General features: G+C 38.9%; 1 protein-coding gene across 4 annotated transcripts in view; it reads right to left on the reverse strand.

Annotated features, from left to right (window-relative positions):
• Positions 1-8,679, reverse strand: part of MAP3K7 (mitogen-activated protein kinase kinase kinase 7) — a gene marked incomplete at both ends in the record, with an annotated part of 68,705 nt that extends 60,026 nt beyond the window's left edge. For all 4 annotated transcript variants that reach the window (XM_080700672.1, XM_080700671.1, XM_080700674.1 and 1 more), the window contains one exon: positions 8,560-8,679. In XM_080700672.1, the coding sequence (XP_080556798.1) occupies positions 8,560-8,679 (120 nt within the window). The remainder of the gene's footprint in view (positions 1-8,559) is intronic.
• Positions 8,680-12,474: the final 3,795 nt, after the last annotated feature.

Here is a 12,474-nt window from a genome sequence, read left to right on the forward strand (position 1 = left end):
TTATTTTGACCCACCAATTCTATTTCTGGTGTTAATTCTAAGCAGTAATTAAACAGGTATGAAAAGACCACTGGTGTCAGTTTAGAAAAACAAAAATTAGAACAACCAATGTACTCAACTGAAGGCTAATTAAGAAATAGCTCTTTTTAGCCTCCTTCATTAACTTTTCTTCCTCTGTCCAAATCTTATATACTAACTTATATATTAATAATTTCTTAAGGTCTATCTTTGGTCCTCTTTTCTCAATTAGCTCTCTAATCTTATAACTGCTTTCTTTCTCTCTCTCTCTCTATCTCTCTCTGGTACTGGGGATGAAACCCAGGGGCATTCAACCTCTGAGCTACACCCCTGGTCCTATTTTTTTTTTAGTCTTTTTTTTTTTTTTTGAAACAGGGTCTCATGGAGTTGTGAAGGGCCTCACTCACTAAGTAGCTGAGGCTGTCTGCGAACCGAGATCCTTCGGTCTATAACTCCTGAATGCTGGGATTACAAAGTGCGCCACTAAACCCGGCCTAACTGCATACTCTCAAATCTTCCCACCCGGGTGTTCTTCCCACACTCAAGATATAGTTAAAACTGCCTTTGGAAGGTGGAGGTTCTACAAGCACCTCAAGTCCAACATGTTAAATACTCACTCCATTATCTGTCCCTTACTTCAGGGTATTGTAGTTCAAAGTCAGACTGTATCATCTTATTTTAATTAAGCCAATTCTCACATTCTGGTAAGGTTTTATCTTAAAAGCATCTAACCTGCGCTACAATCAGATGTTATTATGGAACTATAATGAATTTTGTTAACTGTTTTATCTCCCATTGTTTTTAAAATACTGCATCAATTTTTGCAATGTATGTGTTTTACACACACACACACACACACACACACACACACACACCCAAACAACAAGTGTCTTAAGTGTCTGATTTTTCCATTTGGAAATATTTTTTTAAATGTGGAAACTGCCAGGTGTGGTGGTACATGCTTACAATCCCAGCATTTGGGAGGCTGAGACAGGAGGATCACGGTTTGTAGACAGCCTCAGCTACTCAATGAGGCCTTCTGCAACTTAATGAGACCTTGTTTCAAAATAAAGAATAAAAAATAGGGCCCTGGGTTCCATCCCCAGACCTGGGGGAAAGGGGGTGGAAACCACTGCCATGAGATCCTGTTTCAAAATAAAAAATAAAAAGGGCAGGAAGCATAACTTGGAGGTATATGTATGTAAGTATATATACTTCCAAGAAAATGTTTTAAAAATAAATAGCTTGGGAAAAATTTATAGGCACACAGAGAAATTACGTACATTGTTAGAGAAGGGGTAAGTCAACGTTGCACACTACAGACAGCAACCCAATGTTTTCCCTGCATATGACTGGTCAATAGAAGAGAATGGTATAGAGAGCTACTCCTGAGATATATTGGCAACTGAAGTAAATAATGAAAAACCTAATATTCAAATTATAAAATACTGAAAAAACCCTACATTTTACTTACTACCAAATTTCTAATTCAAGTTCAGGAGCTTTTTAAACTGTATTCATAACTGGATGGTATAACAGTTTCTATGACATTATCATTAATTATTTTCAATACCTGTTTCACCAAAGATCAATTTTCATCAAAAATACATAAAAGAGAGGCTGGGGGTGGTGGCGCATGCTTGTAATCCCCGCTCTTGGGAGGCGGAGACAGGAGGATCGCACAGGTTCGAAGCCAGCCGCGCTGGCGTAAGAGACCCTGTTTCAAAAATATAAAATAGGTCTGGGAGTGTAGCCCGGAGGTAGAAGGGCTTCCAGGAACCCCAGTACCACCAAAAAAAAAAAAAAGAGAGAAAACATCAAAGTTTCAAGTATATCCCCCATCACACAAATTCATTCAAAATGGTGAGCCTATAAATACTTAAGACATTCTTAATAATCCCTCATCTTTTAAAAAAAATAGCTGTGCGTAGTGGCACACGCTTGTAATCCCCGTGCTTGGGAGGCAGAGACAGGAGGATTTCGCAGGTTTGAAGCCAGCCTTGCTGGCTTAAAAGACCATGTTTCCAAATATAAATATAAAAAATAGGTGTCTGGGAGTGTAGCCCGTAGGTAGAAGGGTTTCCAGGAAACCCAGTACCACAACCAAAAGAAGAATGGAGAAATGGCTTAAAGAGGACTAGGTTTTAGAAGTCCTGAAACCACCATATGGCCACACCACACCTCGACATTTTCCCAAAAGAATTAAAGTGAGGCCACTAGTGATAGCTGCATATCCATGTTTATAGCATCACAATTCATAGGAGCCAAATTATGGAATCAACCTAGGTATCTGTCAACAGATGAATGGGTAAAGAAAATGTGGTATATACACACAATGGAATTTTACTCAGCCATAAAGAACAAAATGTTATTTGCAGGAAAATGAATCGAATTAAAAGAATATTATTCTAAGCGAGACCAGACAGTCTCAAAAAGCCAAGGGCTGAATGCTTTCTCTCACATGTGGAAGCTAGCGAGAATATGGGCAACAAGAAGAATTTCAGATAAACGAGGATAGAGACCATTAAAACAGGGTAAGAGAACTGGAAGAGGGTGGAGAGGAGTGGGAAAGAAGAACAGAGGAAGGAAACGTTAAAACAGTCCCTCCTTTAAAAACTAACTTGTTTAGGATAAAAGATTACATCATTCCTTCATGCATATCAGGTTAAAAAAATGTCTAAACTAAATGGAAAAGGATGTATGCCCTTGTGCTTAGTTTACTATGAAATAACTATCTTAGTTGTCTCCAATTCATGGTATTTTTAGTTCAATGACCACAGCTCTCAGTTTGGTTTGGCTCTGTTATAGGGACTAGTGAATGGACCCCTGGCTATGCTGCCATCCTTCTGGCTGGAAGTCTGGAACATGACAGAACAAGCACAGATCTTACGTTTATTAGTTAGTACTTGGGGCCTCTAACTATTTCAGAACTTCAATATCTATTAATAAACTGTGGCAGAGCGGAACTACCATCTGCTGACAAGACAGACTTGATAACATAAAGGCAAAGCTTTGATTATTCACTCTTCTGAATTTTCTATGCAGTCTTTTAAATCCTGCCATAAAACATCTGACCCATTTAATAAGTCTTTCCTTCAAATAATATGCTCGGGTTATTTTCTTATGCCACACATACACAATACGAAAATTATCTGTTGGCTACCTCTTAAATAAATATTTCAGATTTTTACTGAAATCAGTAGGCACTAAGTTTCATATGGAAGAGTATATTACTTTGGATATCCAAAACTAAATAGTGACTGACAAACCTACAAACTAAATTTTCTCAGACCACTGGAATTTAGGTTTTTCTCTAGCGGCACATATATTTATAATCTAGATATACAAAATACACATCACTGCTAAAGTTTTTTCTACATTTCCCTTTCCTGGTATATTTTTGCTTTTTTTTTTTTTTGTGGTACTGGGGATGGAACCCAGGGGCCTTCTACCTCTAGGCTACACCCCAACCTAGTTTATATTTTATTTGGAAACAGGGTCTCACTAAGTTGCTGAAAGCTTCACTAAGTAACTGAGACTGGCTTCGAACTTGTGCGATCCTCCTGTCTCAGCCTCCCAACTGCTAGGATTATAAGTGTGAGCCACCATGCCTGGCTATTTTTGCTTTTAAAACAAAGACTGTGTGTCTCTGGTGTGTGTGTGGTACTGGGGGCATTCTGCTGCCGACCTAAATCCCTAGACCTTTGTATGTTTTGTTTTGAAACAGGGTCTCTCTAGGTCGATAGACTCTTGCTCCACAGCTGAGGCTGCCATCAAACCTGAGGTCTTCCTGTCTCAGCCTCCCAAATACTGGTATTACAGGCTGTGCCAGCATAGCTCCTCTGTGTCTCTTTAATGAAGCCTAAGAACATATGTTTTAATGACCCTATCTGTCCAATATACTTGCTCATATGCTATAGTGGTGGCCAATCCGTTAGCTGTCTCTTTTTAAGCAACTGGTAAATAGAGTCTTTTTAGTACCTCAGTAAAGGTTCACCAATACTTGGCTAAATTGGCATTTGGCCCTTTACACCACATCTTTTACCTTTGCTAAATAAAAGTATTTGCTAAGGATAATGAAGTGTAATGGAACCAACACTGAAACAAGAACCAGATCTCATTTCTAGTATAAACTCTGCTTTAGCTGATCACATAACTCACTTGCCCTCATTTTATCACATGTATATATAAGAGAACCAGATGGGCATTTAATTCTTATACTGTCATAATGGAGGCTACAAATGTGAAGAGGACCAAACACAATTTCGGTTACTGGTAAGTGCCACAAAGAGTAATCCGTATGACAAAGATGCAGGTTGCCTGAGAGAGCTTCTCTAAGGAAAGGGCACAGAGGTGGGACTTGAAGGGGGAATCAGTCATGTGAGGCTTTGTGGGAAGAGCACTCTAGGTACAGAAACAAATGCAAAGACAATTCATCTTAGTGACGTTCCCACTCCATCGCAGTCACTTTATTCAAAACCTAGTTTAAAATTTGTCCCCAATGGAGTCTTTTGGGATCAATTCAATTTTCAAATTATAGTTTATGGTCCTCAACTTATACTACAGCCACAGTTTTAAGTTCATGGACCTGAAACATAATTGTTCTGTTTATTCCACTTTTTTTTTTTAAATAAGTCATGGTTTACAGAGTAAATCCCAGGATTTTTCTACTCATCTTCCAGAAAACCTCAGTAATACTGTTCACAAAGGAGTTACATGCTTAGGACCAACTACTATGAAGAAAATCAGTATTTTGTATCCCCATTCCCAGAATAAAGTTTCATTATAGAGTACTTCAGAAAGAACTAAAGTGATACTGCAAATCTAGTGGAAAGAGCTAATGACTCATGAACAAGAAATCTCAAATTCGATTCCAGCTTTATCATTTACTTAGACATGTGGCTTCTGGCAAATCAAACTTTAGGACCACTTGTTAATATCTGTAAAATAAGAATATCATTTGCCTTGTCTACCAAAATTAGTTGATCACTAATGAAATTTCATGGGAGAACATGATCACTTTCCACATAAATACTGGAAATAATGTGTTTTATATTAGAACTGGGAAACCTTGAGAACTTTTGTTCAATCCCTTAAAATAAGATATATCATCGCCGCTCTCTCCCCCATGCCCAAATTATGAGACTTAAGAGAAATACAGTACAGCAGAATCAATACAGGATCTAAATTTTCTAAATATCCAGCCCAGCAACCTTTTACTACATCACTGTTTTTATCACTTCTTGCCATTTCATCCTAAATGTACACAGTTCACAATTTATTTTGTTTGTTCGTTTGTTTTGCAGTACTGGGGATGGAACCCAGGGGCATTCACCACCAGCCCTATTTTTTTATTCTTTACTCTGAAACAGGGTCTTGCTAAGTTGCTGAGGGCCTCACTAAATAGCTGAGGCTGGCTGTGAACCTATGATCCTCCTGTCTCAGCCTCCCAAGTACTGGGATCACAAGCATGTGCCACCATGCCTGGCTTTAATTTAACATTCTCTATAATCAAATCCAGGAAGGTAAAAATGAAATGATTTTTTTTAAAGTACCAAGTAGATTTCTGAAGTTGAAAATTTACACAATTTGATAGCACAAATAAATTTAAAAGGCACCAAATGTTACTGAGTCACAATATTTGGAATGCAATGATTAAAATAGCTGATCTATTAGAAATGCGTATCTATTAAATGATCACAAATTTGGCCTGTGGTTGAAATTTTTACATAGTCTTTAAATATACTGACATAATGCTGATACAGTTATATCATTTGAAAAATACAGAATATGATTTTCTTAATTTAAAAGGTGATGTATTTACACTGAAAGCAATATGGAAAAAAAAATGGGGGGATCATCTTTTTCTGTTTCTCTATTCATGATTTAACCTAACAGAAGACTCTAAGTTAAAAAATAGTGCTGGGCATGGTGGCACACGCTTGTAATCCAGAGCTTGGAAGGCTGAGACAGGAGAATTGCACAAGTTCAAAGTCAACCTCAGCTACTTAGTGAGGCTCTCAGCAACTTAGTGAGACCCTGTTTCCAAATAAAGTATAAAATAGGTCTGGGAGTATAGCCCGGAGGTAGTACCCCCAGTACAAAAAAAAAAAAAAAAAAGTTACTGAGTGCCCTTGGTGCACCAGAGATTATATAATACTTTTAATGTGTATAAATGAGGAATATAACAGAAATTATGTAATGGTTTCACCATCAGGAAGGTCTGAATTCAATCTTTAATGTAAAAACAAGCTAGGTATTAAATAATGAAAAAGAACAAAAGCTACGCTTGTTATCTCAGTATTTGGGAGGCTGAGACAGGAGGATCGCAGATTCTTGGCCAGCCTCAGCAACATAGTGAAGCCTTATTTTAAAATAAAGGATAAAAATTAGGGCTGGAGGTATACCTTGGAGGTTAGAATGCCCCTGGGTCCTATCCACAGTACTAAAAAACAAACAAACAAACAAACAAAAAACCCCCAAACCAGAACTAAAACAGTAGACTGCCTAATAGTAGCAGGAAATTTTCCTCTAAAAGTAAAAAATCCACTTCCCAGAAATGTCTTAAATACACGAGGATGGGAGAGGGTTTTGAAACATAACTAAAAGGCTCCTGGAAACATAAAAACCTAACCATAAATGGAATGGCTTTGGGGGAAAGAGCCTTAAAGCAAATTCTTTCTTAGTAACCCTAGTATTATTCCATAAAGCAAGAATGTATAAAGCTCTAGAAAGTAGTGTGAAAAAACTAAGGTTGAAAGAATCAAATGAAGTAAGTCTGTGAAAGAATTTGGTAGACTATAAATTATAAGTTATTATTACTTAACATTTTGTAGTCTACAAGCATAGCAGTTCACCAGAGTAGACGTAAATGTTTATTTAAAAACTGCAATTCTTGTATACTGACTCATTGAATTTTTATTCTTAAAAAAGAATGTTAGCCACAAAAGCTGGATCAACTATCTGCTTCTGAAAAAGGAATTTATCATACCCTCAATAGTGGGGGGAAAAAAAGACACAAAAATATGTTCTCTTCCTCAAAATACATATCTTCTTTTAGTCATGCAACTTTAAAGCAGGTCATTATTCCTCTCTAGAACTAAATTTCCTAACAATATGTGTCAGGCACTGTGTTTGGTGTTTTGTATATACTGTTTAATTGGATCTGTTATATGAATAAAATAAAATATAAATCTTTTCTCCTATTTTAGCTAAGGAAACTAACTAGCTTAAAGAGGTTAAGAAACTAGCTAGCTGCTAAATCACACAAATGGTGATTTGGCATATCTGACATACTGAATCCCCCTTTAACACCCCAAACCTTGCTTTTACCACACACTACCTTATAAGATGAGGATATTCTCAAAAGTTATTCCATGGTATAAAAATATAATTCAGGAATCCATTATTCTTCCAAATTTGAACATAGAAGAAATATATTTGTTACATTACTTATCTTACTATTTTTCAACTGTTGTTACTGCAAGGTAATTTTAGAGTTTCAAAGTAAGGATACTGTTCAGTGTCTGTAATATTTCACTAGGACCTACAGCATTATGGTTATAGGAAATACAAAGTGCATAATCTAAAAAATGATATACAGTAACTACATGAAGATAATATTTCCAACCACTTTTAACAAGTTACATTTTTAACAACATATAGATACAAAGCTTTAACTTTTCTAAATTTCACGATCCTTCGAATCAAGGTACCCTCTGTGACACTGAAAAGAAGCATTGTATTAAAGGTACCCTGAAATACGTTACTCTAAAGTAAATTATTGAAGAATAAAGAATGGATGTTTGGGGGGGGGGCGCGGGAGGGAAGTGCTGGGGACTTGCACATGTCAGGCAAGTGGCCTACCACTGAGCAGTATCCCCAGCCCTGGATTCAGGTTCTCAGTCATTTCTGGTTTGGTGTTATATTCTGGTTGTCACTGTAATCATTAGTTTTCTTTTCAGAACATGCTACCTGAAACATATGTTCATGATAGACCAGTGTGTGTTACTAATGGTGAAGTTTGTAAACTGGCCCAAGAGAAGGTAAAACACTTAATAATACCAGCACAACTCTATGGTATTGTAGACAGAAACATTCAGTACTGGGGGGCGCACTTTATTAGACGTGTCTATCTACTAATTAACAATCATTTATTGAGCATCCCTACATAACAGGCACTGAACTAGAAGTCGAACGTAACACAACCTTTAGTCTTTCACACGTCTAGCGACTTCAACTTCTCTACTGCCAGGTTGTTTGCCGAATTTACTACTTACAGACATGGGGGCTGTAAGTGGTAAATTCTCACCAGTTCATTCGCCTGTTTAAGGTGAACCAAATCTAGACACCAGAGTATCAAATTCAAACTCGGCAAGAGAGCCAAAGCCAGGGGAAAAGACAAGCTCGCAGGGGGCAGCCAGCTCAGAGCCCCCGGGACCCGGCCTCCGAGAGGCAGCGGGGATCCGGGCAAAGCCCGCAAGCTAGAGCGCGGGAGGCAGCTCGCGGGGGCCCGGCGGAGGCGGGGCGGGCCTCGCTCACCTCTTCCACCTCGATTTCCTTGTAGTCGATCTCTTCAAAGTTAAGGACCTGGGAAGGAGCCTCGATCATCTCACTGGCCGAAGACGAGGAGGAGGAGGAGGCTGCGGAGGCTGTAGACATGATCCCTCGCGGCACCCGGGGGGCCCGGGGACGGTGCCTCCCGGACAGTCCGGGTGAGACCCGTGGCCTCCGGCCTCCGGGCCGACCTTCAGCCTGGTGCCTCGCAGCCCTGCCACCCCGCGACCCGTGGCGGTGGACAGGGCAGCGGCCACAGCCGTGTCCGGCTCTGGCTCCGCTGCGTTTTCCGCTCTCGGGCCCCGCCCACCTCACTTCCGGTTCCGGTCTGGAATCGGAAACTGGGAGGCCACGCGCTTGAGAGAGGGGCGGGAAAGAGAAAGGAAGGACAGGTTGGGGTGGGGTGGAGGAGGGTGGAAGGCTAACTCCTGGACCTGTAAAACAAGTTTCGCGAGACCCCGGTTAAAGGGTCTCAGCAGCCGAGCGATACCGCGAGAACTGACGCGGTGACGTAATTTAAGTGCGCGAGCGGAAGTGGCGCGAGCACGACGGAAAGCCCGGGCGGTTGGTCCTTTGCCGACTCGCGGGAAAAACAAAACCTGCGGTTTCGTCTTCGCTTCGTGAACAGTGTTTTACTTGCATTTTCTCTTCTCTGAGACGCTGCCGGCGGGCGGGGTGGTGTTGGACTGTGTTTTTGTGGCGAAGCTTTTCAGTTTCAGTCGTAAATCAAGCTGTGTTATTACTCTAGGAGGCCTTGCGAATATATACTTGGAAGTAAGGAGCTGCGTCTGTTACTTTGAGCTAGTTCCCGACGCTCTGAGACTTTGTAAAAGCAAGTTGGCGCACGCATCCTGAGTAACACTATGTGGAAGCAGAGAGTTCACGAACAAGAGTTCTATTTTGATGTTACGAGGTTTTACACAGATCATGAGGCCTAATTTTATCGTGTTCATCTCAATTTATGGATTGCGAGTGTTTAACACCAGAGTAGTGCTAAACAATCATCAGTAGTTTTGCAGTTCAAATATTTTTGTCACCATTTCCATTACACGAGAAATTAGACTCGGAGAGATTAAAAGACTTTGATCCTCAGAAACTAGAACAGACTGTCTCCAATGTGGATAGTATTGTCCAGTTTGTATTACCAACACAATTTTTAGTTTTAAGCGAAATGTTAAATTTTAGTCAATTTGACCTGAAATTATTGACAAAATTGGGAATAGAAGTGAGGATTAAGGACCAAGGATTGATTCCTACAGATGTCAAATTCTAAGTCTTAGTAAGAAACTGAAAGGGGCTGTAGATGTAATTCAGTGGTACAGTGCTTACTTAGCATGCAGGATGTCCTCAGAAAGAGAATGAAAAGAAATTGTGGGAAAGGACTGAGGGAGAAGAGTAACCAGGAGAGCTTTCCAACGAAGGAGTAACCTTTCAAGCAAATGCTGTACTTCAGAAGTATCTTAAACACATTTGGAATTGTAAATAGATCACTGTATTTGGTAATAATTATTATGAACTAGGAAGTGTCATTTTTTATTTGTAGGACTAGTAATAATGACAATTTGGTAAGTGGATAAAAGAATAAACAGGTTTTTTTTCTCACTGTACCCATTCTCATTTTACTCAAGGTCTTGGCTTCCCATACCTTTTTTAAAAAAAAAAAAAAATATGTCTTTTCTTTTGTGTGTTTGGTACTGGGGATTAAATCTAGGGGCATTTTTACTTCGAGCTACCCCTGGTCCTATTTTATTTTTTATTTTAAAACAGGGGCTTGCTGATTTGCTGGGGGCCTTGCTATGTTGTTGAGGCTGTCCTCGAACCTGTGATCCTCCTGTCTCAGCCTACCAAATACTGGGATTATAGACATTTGCCACCACATCCAGCTTTCTTAATATTCTCATTGCTGCATTGTAATTACACATCATAGTGAAATTCAAAGTGATATATACATTCACACATTGTGTATTTCCCTCTGTAGCTCACCTTGCTTCTTTCTTCCTCCCTATACATGTGGGTAAGGTTATCCAATGCCATTTTTATGATTATGACGCCCAATTTCTTCTCCATACTCGAGATTTTCCCTGAATTCTGGACCCATTGGACATCTCCATTTGGATATTACATAAACACCTAAACTTGACGATGCTAAAAGCAAACTCAAAAGTTGCCACATCACAAATGTTTTCATCTTTGATCCTATCTCACCGAAGAATCCTGAATTCTATTCAGTAGTCTAAGTGAGAAATAAGGCATGTGAATTAATGTAGAGTACACTAATAATCTTGGCGAAATCGGACTAAATCAATGGAGTAATCATTTTAACCTGTCATTCCTTTTGCATTTCCAAAATGAGATGGTCACCTCTTACCTTAGGTTATCAATTTGCAGGTCCATATCTGATTTAATTTAATCCTTGTTGTTAGTATAATGTATGCTGCCAAGTTAGAGCTCAACAAATAAATACATGTTCTGGATAAACAAATATTTTTTTTGTCAATCCTTCCTTGCCCTGGAATCCTATACTTTCAGAATCCTATACTTTTCAGAATCAAGCTCTGCTTGATCTTTTCCCCAACATTTTGTTACTAAAAATATCAAATATACAGAAAAATTGAAAGAATTTGTAGTAAACACCTGTATGCACACCAAAATTCTACATTTAGCATGTTGGTATGTTCACTTTATCATACATCTGCTCATCTACTTGTCCAGTTCTACTTCCATCCATTTGGTTTTAATGTATTTCAAAGTGAACAACATTATTTTGAACATTATCTACCCCAATACCTCTGCTTGTGTATTTTATATAGTCTGAAATCGTGTTCAACTTGCAGATAATTTCCTTGTTCTGCCTGGTACTTTCCCCGCAGTTTCTAATAATAAAGGCCCAGCAGTGTTGACATTGCTGCATCCAGTCACTCCTAAGGTGCAATTCACCTCTTCCACTGTATGATATGGTTATGTAAAAAGTTGGTCAAACCTGTGTTTTCGTTCCTGCAACTAAAGAATCCAAAGTAATAATGTTTGAATCCAGAGAAATGGTAGGAGGAGCTGGATATATCTTGGGTCTTCAATTTTGACTTTTCATTCCCTTTCATTTCTTTACTTATGGTGAATTAAGAATGGAAACTAGACTGAATGTGGGGAAGGAGATAAAGGAAAAGGCAGTATATAAGATGCTTTTTAAATTTCTCACTTGTGCAACTCAAGGTATGAAGGGCACCTTTTACAGAAGGACTGAAACCAGGCCAAGAGAGGAGAGATGAAGCAATCCGTTTTAAACATGTTGGGCTAGAGGTACATGAGAAATTTCCAGGTGTTTTGTTTTTATATATAGTGTAGGGATCAAACCTCAGGCCTCCTACATGGTAGGCAAGTGCTCTATCGCTGAGCTATACCTCTAGTCCAAAGGAGTTATTAAGTATACAGTTGATCTTAGGGAAAAAAAGATGGAGTAGAAAAACATATATGTACTGATAATAATTAAAGTCACGAAAACATGAAATTGGTGAAGGAAAATTTGTAAATTGAAGAAGACTAGGACTTAAGACAAAGCCTTAAGGGATAAAATTATTATGGAGTGGGTTGAGGTGGAAGAACTGCCAAAGAAGTTTGGAAAACCAAAAATTATGATGTTAGAAGCCAAGATCAAGCAAGAAGCTAAAAGTGAGAAAAACTGAACAGTATTAGATTTGGGACTCAGAGGCCATACAGAATCCTGAGTAAGGCAATTTTCATATGGGAACAAACTGGATAAATTGGGTTGAGAACTGAATGAAAGGTGAAGGAAATTACATAAATATGAACAAATTTTTTGAGAAATGTATGAAAGGCAGGCAAGATACAGAGCAATGTGAATTCAAACCACTTTGAAGCAAGGGAATTTAGGGCTTTGGCAAG

The sequence above is a fragment of the Muscardinus avellanarius genome (assembly GCF_963383645.1).
Source record: "Muscardinus avellanarius genome assembly, chromosome: 8".
Lineage (NCBI taxonomy): Eukaryota > Metazoa > Chordata > Mammalia > Rodentia > Gliridae > Muscardinus > Muscardinus avellanarius.